Source organism: Lemur catta, chromosome 7 (assembly GCF_020740605.2).
Source record: "Lemur catta isolate mLemCat1 chromosome 7, mLemCat1.pri, whole genome shotgun sequence".
Lineage (NCBI taxonomy): Eukaryota > Metazoa > Chordata > Mammalia > Primates > Lemuridae > Lemur > Lemur catta.
In genome coordinates, this window is record NC_059134.1 from 27358523 (window position 1) to 27376061 (window position 17539).

The following is a 17539-nucleotide window of genomic DNA, read 5'->3' on the forward strand; positions in this document are numbered from 1 at the left end:
CGGAAGTCGTGCTTCTGAGAAATTCTTCCCACCGGCGGGAGACCCAGAGACCCATAGAGAGCGTTTCCAGGACAGGTTAACGGGAGGCAGACCCTCTCCTGGGTGAGCCCAGTTGAAAAGCAAGCCCGACGCCAGAAGGGAGAGATTCGGGAACTGGATGTGAAGAGACATTTTTGCCTGGGGCTTCTCGGACCCAATTAGATGTTGTACCCAGTCTGGTTACCCTGGTAACAGGCGTCGCGGTTTGTCAGGGAAGCGGTGGGTTAGCCGAGTGATTATCTGTTAATTATATTTTCTATTTAGTAACCCCAGCATAGTATTCGAAGACTCTAAACCTGTGTTCCTCATTCAAAAGATGCTGTGGGGCCCACACGGTGGCTCACGCCTGTACTCCTAGCACTCTGGGAGGCGGAGGCAAGAGGGTCGCTTGAAGTCAGGAGTTCGACACCAGCCTGAGCAAGACCGAGACTCCATCTTTACTAAAAATAGAAAAAATTGGCTGAGCCCAGTGGCACGCGCCTGTAGTCCTAGGTAGTCTGGAGACTGGGGAGGGAGGAAAGCTTCAGGCCAGGAGTTTGAGGTTGCAGTGAGCTATGATGACGCCACTGCACTCTAGTCCAGGTGACAGAGTGAGACTCTGCCTCAAAAAAAAAAAAAAAAGATGCTGTGGCGGGACAACTCTCCAGTGGGAGAGAGAGTGAGGAGGTTTATCCGAAGACATAGAGAGGATATAATTACTCTCATATAGTGTTTACCAAGTGTTCCAGCCCGTATGTATTAGCTAATTTAATCCTCACAATAACTCTGTGAGACAGGTATTATCGTCTTCATTTTGAGCAGAACAAACTGAAGCACATATATACATTAATTGCTTAAGGTTACACTGCCAGTGAGAGAGAGAACTAAGATTGGAATCTAGGCATTCTGGCCCCAGGGTCCATGCTTTTAACTACTAAGCTATACTGAGGTTTTAAGGAAGTGTCATGGGGCCCTCACCCCACACACAACTCTAGGATAGTTTCTGGACTGGGGAGACACCAGCCAGCAAGGTGTTGGAACAAGAAGATCAGGAAACTCAGACTTAAAATAACTACTCTGGCTTGTGGAAGGTCCAAGGAGAAGTAAGGCCTTATCTGAGAGGACAACTTGGAATTTAGGAAAGGGTACTAGATAATTAAAGAAGGAAATGATAAAGTAATGCTGATCTACAGTCTTTTAGACACAAGTATTAAGGATAGTTGCTAACTTCACCAAAACAATTTCTGGCCCATTCCTTCTCTCCCAAAAGAGGAAATGAATCAATAGTTGTACAGACTTTTTTCCCCTTAAGTCATGTCTTTTCACAGGCTTAATTAAGAAGCCTATTCAGCATCAATCATGGAGATATCCTCAAAGGGTCTGCTCACCCAAGTGACTCAGTTCTGGAACCTCCTAGATGATCTGGCTGAAAGTGACCCTGAGGGCTATGAGAAATTCATTCAACAGCAGCTGAAAGAAGGAAAACAACTCTGTGCTGCCCCAGAACCACATCTCTGTCTACAGACCAAGATCCTGGTATGTAGAGTTGGTGCCAGGGATGGGAAGGTCTTGAATGAAATGATGCTGGAATAACCAGAGAATACCTTACTTACCCTCACCTATTGCTAAATTAATACAAGAAAACTTGAGGGAAATTGCCTCTCTAAATAGATGAAACATAATGTGGTTGTGTTGAAATAAAAATGGGAAATTTAAACTTGATAGATTTTGGAGATCTTATAATGAGCCATTTTTTCTGCTAGAATGAGAAGAAAAAGTAATGTATTGATTTAATAGAGAATCACGGAGTTGGAGCTTTTTCAAATAAAGAATTTAGGGAGATAAGGAAGTGATTCTATTCACCTGGAACAATTGCTTAGATCGGTTTTCCCTACTTTCTTCCACTTCCTCTGGGACCAGCAACTGGATTGTTGATGAAAAGCCAGCAGCCTTGCGTAAATTGAGTAACACGAGTATAATCTATCAAACACAGTTTTAATATGTGGAATGACTTACTTAGAACCTAAAATTCTCCCTCTTCCAACTCTGTGATGAGTTGTTTTTAGGATATTATTTGAAATTTTTTAGGTTTTGAGATATGGAAAATTATTTGCTTTCTAGAAACCAGAAGAAAAAATACTTTTTATCAACCTATGTCAGTGGAAAAGAATCCCAGCTCCCCAATCAGCCACTCACCCAGTACCTCTAAGTGTTGGCAAACCAGAAGATATGCCTCAGACATCAGGTACAAAGAATTAAGGGATAGAAATCACATTTTAAAAGTGTTATTGGGAATAAGCAGGGGCCAGAGTTTACTTGGTAAAAGCATTTCAAGTAAAATAATTTATTTGGTAACAATGTATCTTAATAGTTAATGACAAATAAGTATACTTTTATGCAAGTTTAATAGTGTTTAATTTTTCTAACAAAATGAGCTGTGTTAACCTATATAAAATTGCCAACTCTGGAGCAAGAATTCTTTATTTAAAAAAATGCTAACAAAGGTCTTAATTGCTGTAGCACCATTGTAATTATCTCTGAAAAATACAGGAATAGAATTTATATTTTCTAGCTTTATCAGGAATATAGTTTAATGTATAACCTGACAGTATCATTAGTGCAACTGGTCTTCATTACATACCCTCTGAATCATACACACAGATGCTTACACAATCATCAGTGTTGCCTACAATCCTGACGTTCTTCAGGTAGCAGAAAAGGACCAAATGAAAAAAGATCAGTTAATACAGATGACCATGAAATGCATTGAGGAGCAACTCCAGTTCACTCTCTCACACTCTTACCATATTACCAATTTTAAAATAAAAGGAAGCATTCAAAGAATGAAACAAAGTCTGGTGGGAATCCAAGCTGATTCCACAGATTTAAGAGAGAAAATGAAAAAGGGTAAGTAGATGAATGTAAATGAAAAATTAAACCAATCTAAGATTTTTTGCATCCTATGTACATTTTGCAAACGAAGTCTTGATTTTAAAAGATGATAAACTTGAGATTGAAAAATGTAAATATTAGATATTAAAAACATTAGAGTATCCTTAAAGATTTTAAAATCGTGCAGACTTTTCAACCAAATTCTTTGGCTTAAGATTCTTTAAGATTCCCAGCCTAACTGCAGCTTTACCTGCCACTGCTAACCAGTGTTTTTTATATATACACATATATATATGTATGCATATAATATATATGGTGTTACCACTGACACCATATATATTACAGCTCATAGCCTTATAATTTTAATGTGGATTAATTTTGTGATTTTATCTCCCCCCATTTTTTTTTCATAAAGAACTAACTCTTGAACAGATAAAAAGCAGTACTGTGAACAATGCAGATCATTTTCCTCAACTGTTACTGCCAAAAGACCAAGTTTCAGGCAAAGCAAAGTGTCTGATAGAAGAGATTTCCAGCACTGAAATCCAAGTGGAGATGAAGATACCAGCCTATGAATTAAAAATTGTGCAGGATCAGAATGAAAAACCTCTGAAAATTGAGTTGAAAGTTGAATTACCTGGTATTAATTCAGTCTCTCTCTGTGACCTTAACGTTTCTGAGGTAAGTTGAATATATATTACTGTAAATTTGTATCAGTCAGCATTCACTGTATTATGCTGTAGTAACAAACTGCAAAATTTCAGGAGTTTTCAATGATTTGCTCAGGTTACACATCACCTAGGCCTACTCTGCTCCATGAGTCTTGCACATCTCAAGATCCAGGTAAAGGATCAATTCCCATCTGAGATATGCTATTCTCATGGCATAGGGAAAATAGAAATGGTCAAACCATGCAATGAATCCCAAAACTTCCTCTCAAACATGGCATATATCCCTTCTACTCATATTCCATTGGCTAAAGTAAGTCACAAGGTCAAGTCCTACATGAATAGGATTGAGGAGTATATTCTTACAAGTATTGACAGGAAATCACAATGTATAATCTTACAGAAGACCAAATAATTGGGATCAATCAGTCTACCACAGTCCACCTTCTTGGTCACAAATATTTGCTTCTTTCCCCAATGAAAACACCTCCAACCCCAGTATCAGACTCCAAAGTATAGGATTTTGCATTCTCCTCACACAGAGACAAGCTATCTACTCCCCCAATCCCATCCACTATACAATGTGAAATTGGGAGAGGATAACCATAATTAATCATCTCAATTCAGAAAAGGGAAAAATAAGAGGCACGTTGCATTTACTAGTACACAGCAATTCTGAAATCCTAATAGGCAGACCTTGTGAGGGACCCTTTTCTGGAGGTAGAGAATGTTCTTGCTTAGGTTCCTTAATTACCTAGCTCTCAGTTGCATTGTTTTCCATGACCTTCGGCTCCATTCTTTGGAAATTTTTTTTTCTTTTCCAGTGTCCACCTTGGCCACATATGAAGAGTACTGGAGAATGTGTCATTCTCAGATGCTGAGCAGCTTTCTTAGCATGTTTCCCACTCATGGAATGTTGGGGTCCAGAGAGTTTTAAATTTTGAGTTTCTATTAGACAGGCTGGCACCATCTTTTTTTTTTTTCTTTTTTTGTAAGAGACAGGGTCCTACTGTCACCCAGGCTGGAGTCCAGTAGCATGACCATATCGCACTGCAGCCTCAAACTCCTGGGCTCAAGCAATCCTCCCACCTCAGCCTCCAGAGTAGCTGGGACTATGGAAGTGTGCCACCACAGCCACCTAATTTTTAAAAGATTTTTTTTGTAGAGACAGGGTCTTGCTGTGTTGCTTGAACTCCTGGCTTGAAGTGACCCTCCTGCCTTGGCCTCCCAAAACCCTGGGATTGCAGATGTGAGCCACCATGCTTGGCCTCTATTTTCAGCTTTTAAAAATCTTTTTTATTATTTTTAGGATGATTTACTGATTGAAGTCCCTGAGAAGTACAGATTACATCTGAATCTTCCAGAACCTGTTGATACTGAAATGACTACAGCAAAATTTATCAAAGAGAAATCCACACTAATCATCACAATGCCATTGGTGTAAAACAAGAGCATCATGTGTTTTGGGTTTTTAGTGCTAAAGTCATGTGAATTATAGGACCTTCATCATGGGTAGAGGTAGTAATTTATCTTAAACACTGATTCCATATTTCCTAAGAGTTCATTTTGATGGAATGAGATTTTCTCCTCAGCTGTTGTTTTATCTATTTTTTAAACTCATTTTCTCCTTTTCAAAAAAACTTGACATCAACCAGAAACTACTAAAAATATTATTGCCATGATGTACTTGTTTTAGAGATATTTGTAGTGATCTTAAATAATTTATCATTTGGGAAAATTCTAGTTGTTCCCAAGTAACATGCGAGAATTCTTGGTTTACTGCTTGGGGCAAAAAAAAAAAAAATGTCTCTAGTAAATCTTTGCATCAGGAAAAAATCCCAGACTGTAAGTTTTTTATTAACAAGATGGACTGTAGCAGTGAAAGTCTCCTCTAACAATAGATACAGGATGAAATATAAAATTCAAACTTATGCTTCTGTGAACCTCTATACTTCAATAAAACAGTTTTGCCAGGAGTCCAGGCTACCTAGACCTTTTAATATCAGATATGGGCTTGTCTGTAGATTGGATGCAACACAGTTAAGTGGATGTTATTGCACATCATAATCAAAATATATACATCTCTTATTTGAAAAAAAGAGCTGACTTTGGGACAAGGGCTTTTCTCCTAAGGAAGGGAGCAGAAGTACAGAAGTGATGTAGGTTTCAATTACCATTAATCTCTTCTGAGCTGTCACATATAAAGGTACCAACTCTCCAATTTATATCCCAAGTAGACTATATGCACAAACTTTAAACATACCTTAATCGTCTTTTCTAGACACAAAACAGCTTCCTTGCAATTATTAGCTTCTGGTTCAACATAAAGTCCACAAAGTCCTCACTAATTTTAGAACTTTTTAACTTTAGAAACTAATGCGGTAAATTAATAGAAATAACTGATATGTGGCATTTAGAAGCAAATATAATTTTCTTAAGTCTGATCTGGATTTGAATTCTACTAGCAATAGGATAATTTAACTTCTGAAAAATTTCTGGAACTGTATCATGTCCTAAAATTAGCAAACTTATTATATTCTCACCTCTAAAAAATTTGGAATGCCTTCACCCTGTCTTTTCTTCTATAAAATCATAGCCAAAATGTATTTCCTAGAAATTGCCCCTACCTTACCACATAGAACTGACTGAAATCTTGCACTCAGCATCAGTATATTTGTGTACTCATTAAAAAAATGCACATCAAGCGGCCAGGTGCGGTGGCTCACGCCTGTAATCCTAGCACTCTGGGAGGCCGAGGCGGGTGGATCGCTCGAGGTCAGGAGTTAGAGACCAGTCTGAGCAAGAGTGAGACCCCATCTCTACTAAAAATAGAAAGAAATTATCTGGCCAACTAAAATATATATATATATATAAAAAAAATTAGCCGGGCATGGTGGCGCATGCCTGTAGTCCCAGCTACTGGGGAGGCTGAGGCAGTAGGATCACTTAAGCCCAGGAGTGTGAGGTTGCTGTGAGCTAGGCTGACGCCATGGCACTCACTCTAGCCCAGGCAACAAAGCGACACTCTGTCTCAAAAAAAAAAAAAAAAAGAAAGAAAAAAAAATGCACATCAAGATCTAATATAAAGTATTAAATTTACATCCTAGTTATTTTCCAAAATATTCTGACTCATTATTTCAATGGATTCTATATTAATAAAAACATCTCTACCTCCCCCTCCCTACAAAAAGCAAAATGTTGCCCAGGAAGGGCATTAACTAATAATTGTGAACTGGTTTAAATTTGAATCTAACAATTTTTTTCTCTCAAAATTAGAAATTGAGATGGACAATAATTATCCTTTATTTAGAGAACAGATTTTTCTACAAACTTGGTTTTAGATCACTTACCAGTAGTGATTATGATTTCCTCATGTATTCCAGGACTTGTGCATTACTAGGTGAAGATTATTATTTCCAACATGTTCCTATCATCTCTCATATATAGGTCTATTCCTTTTGCAGACGATGCCTTGGGATATCCTAACTTCATACTCAACAAGCCTCAGAATTGGGAGTAAGGTGTCTAACAGAGCCAGACCACACTTTCCATTTTGGTAATAAGTGCCAAACCCAAACATAGGCTAGTTCAGTAACTCCTTGAGCTTAAAGTGTTAGATTATATCCTCCTCAACCCAGTCCATATTTTACCAATTATATAAATATGAAATTTATCTGTATTGAGAGCTTACAAATGGCTTTCCCTGGACCTAAATTTAATGTGAAAATAATTCCAACAGGTCAAAAATTAAACCAGACACACTGAAGACACATAGTTTAATTGTTAAATACTCTTATTTGAACCAAAAGTATTATTTCTAACTTTTTTCTTTCAGTTCTGGTAAGAGCAATAGACTGAACCCAGATTTAGATTATAGCTCAGATTTTTAACTCAAACAATTTTTATTAGAAGGCAACTGTTTATTTTTCTTTCAAGGGAACTATTGTTCCCTTAAGCCATAAGCATTAGCAAAGAATGAACTATCTTTGAAGTTTCATGTTTGAACCAGATTTGGCTCATACTGATGATGGTCCCTTGTGAAAAGCTTGCTCCTTTTGCATAATCTTCATTCAACCTGAAATTACTAATTACTGAAAAGTCAGATTAATGTATTGAATTGTTTTCATAATAAAACAGCAAGGTAAATGTGGACTATATGGAGTGTCACTCGTGCACCATGTAATAATGAACATTTTAGAAATAGATTCAACACTGAAACACTTAAAGCAAATTTTAAGGGATAGCTCCATATATCACATATACAAGAAAGCACTAGTCAGATTTATTTTAAATAGTCACAAATAATTCCAAACATGTATTAAAACACATCAGTAGAAAGTCTGGAATTGTGATCATGTTCCCAATTCATTTTTATTATCCTGAATATCACCTCCTCCTTCCCTCCAAAAGAAAGACAAAAACAAAAAAATGAAAATAAGTATTTAGGCTGATAAGGTAATGACTTAATTTTTTCTTTCCAACAGGATTTCAGGGCCTTCTTATTTTACATGAGACAATGCTGAGTTTCCACAGAATACTTTTTTAATGTACATTTAACTTTTTTGGCTTTATCCAAGTAGAAATGACCATTTTTGTATTGGACATTTTTTAGTACTCTAAACTGTTTATCACTGTATCTCTCCCTGTCTTCTTTTCTGATAGGACTTGGTGATAAATGGACTTTGGCACATATACAACTCTAGTAACCATATTTTACATATGTACACTTATTCCATATATATTCCATAGTTATTTGACAAGAGTTTTCCAGAGTTATTTGAGTAATAAATTCTGGTAATTTGGTTCATTTGCAATCAACTACCAGTTAATCTTAGAGGGGAAATTCTACTTTCACAACTTCTATTAAATTCTATGAGCATGTTCTTTTATTTGGAGGCAACTATAGAATTCTGTACTCAGAATTACACATTTAAGTTTAAATAAATACCCACACAAATTCTCATGTATACCAAGTAGCTAGTTTATATTTATATCATCTCAAGAGGGGAAAACAACCATTTAGGGATTCATAGAAAAATAAACAATAATTGAAGAAATCTAAGAAAATGTTGAATTTTAAAATGTCACTTACTTTCCTTTAAATTCTTTACCCTTCCCAGCCATGATAAACCAAGATTATGTAACAGAAAAATTTAAACCAGGGGTAAATTTGAAACTCAAGCTTCAATTGAAACCTGTCCTCCAAAAGAACTAATTTTCCTGACTTCTCTTTCTCTCACATCTAAGCAATTAATTTAGGCAATTAAACTTCAGGACTCCAAGGTTTCATCCAGGTTTCTTTTAGGTACCTGTCTCTAGGGAACCACAATACTACTCATACTACATTTCCTAGTGGAAGTACCTATCACCAAAGGGGTAGGCCACATGTCCCCTGACTAGGGGTACACAGCTTAAAATCAGGTATGTAATTATCAAATGTGCGTATTATTTGGGTGTGACTGACATTTTAAAAATTCAGTGATGCTCATTACAAATAACTTATCTGGACAGACTCAATAATAAAAATAACTGGTTAACTTTAAAACGAAAAGAACAAACTGTTTCATAACAGATAAATATCTTGATAAGAATGAATCAATGTCACCAGGGAGAGTCTAGAAATTCTTGAGTTAGTTATAACAACATGGTGATAGGTTTTTCAAGGTACTTTCTAAACTCAGCAAGCCACTGGGCTCCAACTGCTCCATCTACAACCCGATGATCACAGCTGAGTGTAACAGACATCATGCTAGCCACATCAAATCTAGAAAAAGATAAAAACATTATTAGGTATTCTGAAAGCAATCAGTAACCACCCAGATGCTGACTCCTATAATCCCAACCAGGTAATATTAATATTTTCCATCTATTCTTCATGTCCCCTATACCTTTAGCTCAAATTAATAGGCTAAAGACCAAACATATACCTAGAGCATGGGTTGGCAAAGGGCCAAATCCTGCCCACAGCCTGTTTTTATAAATAAAGGTTTATTAGAATTCATTTATGTATTGTTTATTCACACTACAAAGGCAGAGTATTTGAAAACAGAGACCATATGGTCCAGAAAGCCTAAAATATTTACTACATGACTCTTCAGGAAAAAGCGTGCTGACTTCTCACCTAAAGTAAATAAATAAGGCTTCCCACCTCAAATAGGATTAATTGCATTTAATATAATTTAAAAGTTGCTGCCCATAATAGAATGTATGCCTGATTCTACCTTAAGATCCAACATACAATGCCAATAAGTCTTTAAAACTGAGACTCAAACACAGGTACAGGCCCAGAGCGGTGGCTCATGCCTGTAATCCTAGCACATTGGGAGGGAGAGGCAGGAGGATCGCTTGAGCCCACGAGTTTCAGATCAGCCTGGGCAATAGTGAGACCCCATCTCTACAAAAAATAGAAAAATTAGCCAGGTGTGGCAGCGTGTGCCTCTAGACCCAGCTACTTGGGAGGCTGATGCAGGATAGCTTGAGCTCAGAAGTTTGAGGCTGCAGTGAGCTATGATGGCATCACTGTACTCTACCCTAGGCAACAGAGCAAGACCCTGTCTCAAACAATAAAAATAAAAAATCAGGTACAGTTGGCCCTCCTGTGTATGGGTTCTGAATCCTGAATCCCTGGATTCAACCAACTGACGACTGAAGTATTCGGAGGAAAAAAAATGACACAAAGTTCCAAAAACCAGAACCTGAATTTGCCACACACTGTGTACTACACTGGATCCACGTAAATGAAATGATGTACAGACACTGTAATTAGATATTATAACTTATCTAGAGACAATTTAAAGTATATGGGAGGATGTGTGTAGGTTATACAACTACTATACCATTTTATATTAGGAACTTGAGCATCATGGATTTTAGTATCCTTGGGGGTCCTAGAGCCAAGTCCCCCAAGGATACAAAGGGATGTAATAAAAATGACCTTACATCTCCCTCTCCATTCTGGAACACTTTTTGCTTACCCTTTTTCATTATCTGCTGGAACCAGTTTATCCTCTGAAGCACCAATTGCCAAAATACATGCTTGAGGTGGGTTAATAATAGCAGAAAAATTCTTAATTCCAAACATTCCTAAATTAGATATTGTAAAAGTGCCACCCTAGAGGAAAAAAGATTAAAAATAGAACATTGCTTGTCAACATAAAGCAGAAAACATGACAAATATTCTGTGAAAAGACTGTAAGTTTATCTTATTTTAAGACAAACCTGAATGCAATACACATTACTGAAAAGATACAACCATTACAATATGAACAAAGGTCAGTTATGTTGGCTTCAGCACACTAGTTTTCAGGTTTTGACCCATGATTCAATTTTTCTTTATTTTCAGGACCTTGTGTCCATAAAAATATGTGGCAAATCAAAAGGTGAAAAATGTAATAAATGTATGATGCTGACATTAAAAATAACATAATCCTTAAAATTCAGACAGTAAGTAACTAATACTTTACCTGGAACTCATGTGGCTGTAGTTTACCCTCTCTTGCTTTGGTTGCTAAAGAAACAACATCATTAGCAATGGTTTCCAGTCCTTTTATATGTGCATTAAACACAATAGGTGTGATAAGACCTGCAGGAGTGCTGACTGCAACACTGACATCCACAACGTGATTTCTGTTTAAAAAGAAAAAGAAATCTAAATAATCAACAACAATGTTTATTAAGAGCCTATGTGCCAGGTTAAACAAGAATATTGATATTTACTTCAAAAAAATTCTGGAACCGAATTACTGTTCGGCCAGAGAAACATCTGTCCTGGATTTTACATTTTGCTGTGCCCTCTCCTTGACTTGCACTTTTTAAAAATGAATGAGAAATGTGCCAGAAGGTTGGTTTCACACACCGCCTCTAACTTCCCCTGCCATCTGCCTTTACTAACACATGGGTGTAGGTGAGAAAAAAATAGTTCAGCATTCAGTAAGAATTAAACAGTCAGAACTTGGGTTTTGCGTGGAAGTACGATGGCTGGAGTTGAGTCTCTACAGGCAGAGTCTGAGCAAATGAAAGGAAGAGTGGAGGGAAAGAACTACATTTTGGGGAGAAACAGGAGTGTTCAGGATGTACAGGTGTCAGTGTCTTAGAAGAACATAAAAATAGGATTGCCAATCTTTTCTACACCAGGGGTCTCTATACAGTTGGGTCTCATCTCAGAATATTTAACACTGAAAATACTTGAATTACAAAATAAAAAAAAACTACACTGAAATTCAGTTATCAAACTACTCAAAAACTGTAATGTATGTGCTGCTGTATTCATTCACTCGACAACAAGATACTGCTACAGGTCTAATAATGGCTATCATTTTGTAATGATGAGCAAAACAATATTTTAAGATATATGCAACTACAATGTGAATGAAAATAACTTATTTTTTTCCAGACACAAGTACTGTTAACATTTGATTTGTTCTCTACATATATAGTAGGAAGAAATGCTAAGTTTTAGTAGAGATTAGTGGGAAAAAGTGACTTTTTCCCGCCAAGTAAACAAATTCCTGAATTTTATCCACAGTCTTCTTGGGGCTTGTGTAAGGGTCCCTGCTAAAGTGTTCTGCAATGGAGAAAAAGTTAACACTTAATGCAAAGGTACAGCTCTGCCTCCAAAGAACTCCAGCTCTTTCTGGGAACAAGCTCCAGAAGACCGTGGGTACCAAATCCCCTAATTTGCCCAAGCTGGCTGTAGGCAAGCTTTTGTCACTTGCAAACATGGGGAGACCTGCTCTAATAATACAGTGTGTGACCCTTATCAGTTACCGTAGCTGGACTCTAGCCAGGGTCTCACAAAGCAAATACTGCTTTCTTGGTAAAATTATCCATCTCTACAAAAATATTTAAAAATTGCATGGTTAGTGATCTTTACCTTGAGAGACTAGGGATGGTGTTTCCTATCTTGTTCACCACTGAACTAGCAAATAGTACATGTCCAATAAATGTTTGCTAAATAGCTGCATGAAAAAATAAATGAAAGGCATTTGGTGGGAATTAATAAACAATTCATAAAATTTGCCCTGCAACCTTGATTCTTTCATCTAGGTAAAAGCATACGTCGAAGATAATGCAGGTTCAGTTCTAGACTATTGAAATAAATATAGAAATAAAGCAACTCGTAAGAACTTTTTGGTTTCCTGGTACATATAAAAGTTGTGTTTACACTATACTGTAGTCTAGTAAGACTGCAATAACATTATGTCTTTAAAAAAAAACCAATGTACATACCTTAATTTAAAAATACTTTATTGCTAAAATATGCTAACAATCATCTGAGACTTCAGCGAGTTGTAATCTTTTTGCTGGTGGAAAGTTTTATTGATGTTGATGGCTATTGACCAATGAGGGAGGTGGCTGCCAAAGGCTGGAGTGGCTGTGGCAATTTCTTAAAATAAGACGACATGCCTCAACTGACTCTTCCTTTCAGAAAGACTTCCCTGTAGCATGTGATGCTATTTGATAGCATTTTAACCACAGCAGAACTTCTTTCAAAACTGGAGTCAGTGCTCTCAAACCCTGCCACTGCTTTATCAACCAAGTTTATGGAATATTTTAAATCCCTTGTTGTCATTTCAAAAATGTTCATAACATCTTTACCAAGAATAGATTCCATCTCAAGAAACATGGCCAGGTAGTAGTGGCTCATGCCTCTAATCCCAGCAATTTAGGAGGTCGAGGTGGGAGGACTGCTTGAAGCCAGGAGTTTGAAACCAGGCTGGGCAACATAGCAAGACCACCCTGTATCTACAAGAAAATTTAAAAATTAGCTAGGTGTGGCACACGCCTGTAGTCCCTCCTGCTCAGGAAGCTGAAGTGGGAGTATTGCTTGAGCCCAGGAGTTGGAGGTTATAGTGAGCTATGATTGTGCCACTGCACTCTAGCCCGGATGACAGAGTAAGGCCCTGTCTCTAAAAACAATAAAAACAAAAAGCAACACTTTCTTTGCTCATCCATAAGAAGCAACTCCTATCTGTTCAAGTTTTATCATGAGATTGCAGCAATTCAGTCACTTCAGGCTCCATTTCTAATACTAGCTCTCTTGCTGTTTCTATAATACCACATCTGCCGTTACTTCCTCCACTGAAGTCTTTGAAAACCTCAAAGTCATCCTTGAGGGCTAGAATCAACTTCTTTCAGACTTATGGTAATGTTGGTATTTTGACATCATCATGCATTACCAATCTTTTTTTTTTTTTTTTTTTTTTGAGACAGAGTTTCGCTCTGTTGCCCGGGCTAGAGGGTTAGAGTGCCATGGCGTCAAGCTCACAGCAACCTCAAACTCCTGAGCTTAAGTAATCCTTCTGCCTCAGCCTCCCGAGTAGCTGGGACTACAGGCATGTGCCACCATGCCCGGCTAATTTTTTTCTATTTAGCTGTCTAGATCATTTCTTTCTATTTTTAGTAGAGACGAGGTCTCACTCTTGCTCAGGCTGGTCTAAAACTTCTGACCTGGAGCAATCCTCCCGCCTGGGCCTCCCAGAGTGCTAGGATTACAGACGTGAGCCACTGCGCCCGGCCTTTTTTTCTTTTTTTTGAGACAAAGTCTTGCTCTGTCGCCTGGCTAGACTGCAGTACTGTCATCAAAGCTCACTGCAACCTCAACCTCCTGGGTTTAAGCCATCCTTCCTGCCTCAGGCTTCCAAGTAGCTGGGACTATAGGCATGCCACCACACCCAGGTTATTTTTTCTATTTTTGGTAGAGAGAGGGTCTCACTCTTGCTCAGGCTAATCTGGAACTCCTGACCTCAAGTGATCCTTCCACCTCAGCCTTCCAGAGTGCTAGGATTACAAGTGTGAGCCATCACACTCAGCCCACAAATGTTCTCAATGGCATCTAGAACGATGAATCCTTTCCAGAAGGTTTTCAATATATTTTGCTTGGATCCATCAGAGGAATCATTATTTATGGCAGCTACAGACTTATGAAATGTATTTCTTAAGTAATAAGACTTGAAAGTTGAAATTACTCCTTGATCCACAGGCTGCAGAATGGATGTTGTATAAGCAGGCATGAAACCAATATTCTTCTCCTTGTGCAATACAGCTCTGTCAGAGCTCTTGTTTAACCAGGTTCATTGTCAAGGAACAGTAATGTTTTGAAAGGCATCTTTTCTTCTAAGCAGTAGGTCTCAACAGCAGGCTTAAAATATTCAGTAAACCATGCTACAAACAGATGTACCGTCATCCAGGCTTTGTTGTTCCATTTGTAGGGCATAGACACAGTAGATTTAACATAATTATTGATGGCCTAAGGATTTTTGGAATGGTAAATGAACACTGGCATCAACTTAAAGTTACCAGCGGCATTAGCCCATAAGAAAATAGTCAGCCTATCCTTTGAAGCTTTGGAGTCAAGCATCGACTTCTCATCTCTAGCTATTAAAGTCCTAAATGGCATCTTCTTTCAATATAAAGCTGTTTTATCTGCACTGAAAATATTTTGTTTAGTGTAGCCACCTTTACCAATTATTTCAGCTAGATCATATGAATAACTTGCTGTAGCTTCTACACCAGTAGCTGCTGCTTCACCAAGTTCTCCTAGCTTCAAACTTTTCTTCTGCACCTTCCTCGCCTCTATTAGCCTTCATAGAATTGAAAAGAATTAGAACCTTGCTCTGGATTAGGCTTTATCTTAAGAGAATATTGTCGCTGGTTTGCTCTTCCATCCAGTCCACTCAAACTTTCTCCATATCAGCAATAAGGCTGTTTCACTTTCTTATCATCCATGAGTTCACTGGAATAGACTTTTAATTTTCTTCAAGAACTTTTCCTTTGCGTTCACAACTTGGCTAACTCTTTGACACCAGAGGCCTAGATTTTAGCCTATCTTGGCTTTTGACACGTATTCCTTACTAAACTCAATTATTTCTAGCTTTTGATTTAAAGTGAAAGATGTGAGTCTTCCTTTCACTTAAACCCTTAGAGGCCATTTATAGGGTTATTAATTGGGGTAATTGCAATATTGTCTCAGGGAATAAGGAGGCCCAAGGAGAGGGAGAGAGTCAGAGGACCAGCTGGTTAGTAGAGCAGGCAGAATACACACATTTATCAGTTAAATCTGTCATCTTTTATGGGTATGGTTCATGGGGAATCAAAACAATTCAATAGTAACATCAAAAATCACTGATCACAGATCACCCTAACAGTTATAGCAATAATTAAAAAGTCTGAAAAATTGTGAGATTTACCACTATGTAACACAGAGACAAGAAGTAAACACATGCTGTTGGAAAAATGGCACCATTGACTTGCTCCATGCAGGATTGCCACAAATCTTCCATTTGTAAAAAATGCAATTATCTGCAAAGCACAATAAAGCGAAGCACAGTAAAACAAGGTATCCCTTTAGCGTCTTCTTTAGATTTTCTCAAAAGTAGATGGCTCTCACTTCCCATCCAACTAAATGGCTATTTAAAACACACACACATTGGGAGTGGGGAGGATGGAATGGGTAAACTCACACCTAATGAGTGTGGTGCGTGCTATCTCATGGATGGGCATGTTTGTAGCTCTGACTCAGGCGGTGCAAAGGCAATTTATGTAATCAAACCATTTGTACCCCAGTAATATTCTGAAATAAAAAAAAAGAAAACACACACATACACACACAGTAACAGGTGTTGATGAGAATGTGGAGAAATTGGAACCCTTATCCACTATTGGTGGGAAAGTAAAATGGTACAACCGCTTTGAAAAATATTGTGTAAGATTTTTTAAAAATTAAAAATTTACCTTATGACCCAACAATTCCATGTCTAGGAATCTACCCAAGAGAAATGAAAACTTATGTCCACACAATGACTTGTACATAAATTTTCATAGTAACATTATTCATAATAGCAAAAAACCTGGGAACAATCAAATGACCAACTGGTGACTGCATAAACAAAAAGTAGTATACTGATATAACTGAATACTATTCAGCAAGAAAAAAGAATAAACTGCTGATACATAAAACGACATGGATGAATCTCCACACTCTGTTAAGTGAAAGAAACCAGAAGCAAAAGATGATATATTTTATGATACCATTCCTATATAAGGTCTAGAAAATATAAATCTATAGATTCAGACAGAACAAACTGCCTACGAGCTATGGGAGGAAGCAGGAAATCACTACAAATGGGCCTGAGTGATCTTTATGAAGGTGACAGAAATTTCTGAAATTAGACTGTTGGAAAGACTGCACAATTCTGTAAATTTAACAAAAATCAAGGAATTACACACTTAGGGCAGGTGGATTTTAGGCTATCGAAATTTTAGCAAATTAAAGCTATTTAAAAAAAGAGGTACCTATAGGCTGGCACAGAGAGGACTGAAAGGAATGTAAGAAACCATCCCTGCCTTCAGGATACTTACAATCTAGATAGGGAGATGAACATCCTGCATTAAGAAAAAAATAAAGCAGCAAAACCAGTATATAATATTTGCTGCATTAATGGAAGTCCCAAATGAGCAATACATACAATATTTAGGAAGGAGAGCTTACTTTTGCCTTAGATTTATAAAGAGGTGGAACTTGAGCTATGCTTTAATCATAGGTATGATTTCAACAGGATGTAGCAGTATAATGCTGTCATTCAAGACTAGGTTTTAGTCTTGGTTCAGAACAGTTGGGATTCAAATCTTGGCTCGCCATTTACTAGCTATGTGACCTTGGGCAGGTTACTTATCTTCTCTGTGCCTCGGTTTCCTCATCTGTGAGATGGAGACAATAATGGTACCAACTTCACAGGACTCTCTTGAGAATTAAATAAAATAATGCATATACACTGCTTCAACACTCATTAAATGTTAGCTGCTGTGATGATAATCACATGGGAAAGGAATGCATCTAAAATCAAGGAAAGGGAAAGCCCAAATAGCATTCTAGAAAGATAGAACTGAAAGGTATGTTCAGTAATAGTGGCTAACTCAAATTGGCACAAGAGGGTTTTATAGAGAAATAATAGTAGAAGCAG

At 37.5% G+C, this 17539-nt stretch overlaps 2 protein-coding genes across 5 annotated transcripts in view; one reads left to right on the forward strand and one right to left on the reverse strand.

Moving 5' to 3' along the window:
• The first annotated feature begins 26 nt into the window (after positions 1-26).
• Positions 27-5554, forward strand: PIH1D2 (PIH1 domain containing 2). Of its 3 annotated transcripts, none has more exons than XM_045556598.1 (6): positions 27-271; positions 1347-1554; positions 2140-2263; positions 2680-2925; positions 3326-3591; positions 4888-5554. In XM_045556598.1, the coding sequence occupies exons 2-6, from the start codon at positions 1378-1380 to the stop codon at positions 5020-5022; spliced, it is 948 nt and encodes a 315-aa protein (XP_045412554.1). In that variant the 5' UTR covers positions 27-271; positions 1347-1377; the 3' UTR covers positions 5023-5554. The 3 variants fall into 3 exon arrangements, with proteins under 3 accessions (XP_045412554.1, XP_045412553.1, XP_045412555.1); XM_045556597.1 differs by having other exon boundaries at positions 27-258; XM_045556599.1 differs by having other exon boundaries at positions 37-102.
• Positions 5555-7838: 2284 nt separating this feature from the next.
• DLAT (dihydrolipoamide S-acetyltransferase) overlaps positions 7839-17539 on the reverse strand; it is a 33342-nt gene continuing 23641 nt past the window's right edge. For both annotated transcript variants that reach the window (XM_045556595.1, XM_045556596.1), the window contains exons 12-14: positions 11042-11204; positions 10553-10689; positions 7839-9342 (exon numbers count right to left, since the gene is read on the reverse strand). In XM_045556595.1, coding sequence (XP_045412551.1) covers positions 9213-9342; positions 10553-10689; positions 11042-11204 — 430 coding nt within the window. In that variant the 3' untranslated portion in view covers positions 7839-9212. The remainder of the gene's footprint in view (positions 9343-10552; positions 10690-11041; positions 11205-17539) is intronic.

Bases quoted from the DNA above. Each gene is read 5' to 3' on its own strand.
- PIH1D2 (XM_045556598.1), top strand. From the start codon at position 1,378: ATGGAGATATCCTCAAAGGGTCTGCTCACCCAAGTGACTCAGTTCTGG. The intron at 1,555-2,139 runs GTATGTAGAGTT...TTTGCTTTCTAG, and splicing joins GTCTACAGACCAAGATCCTG to AAACCAGAAGAAAAAATACT. The intron at 3,592-4,887 runs GTAAGTTGAATA...TATTATTTTTAG, and splicing joins GTGACCTTAACGTTTCTGAG to GATGATTTACTGATTGAAGT.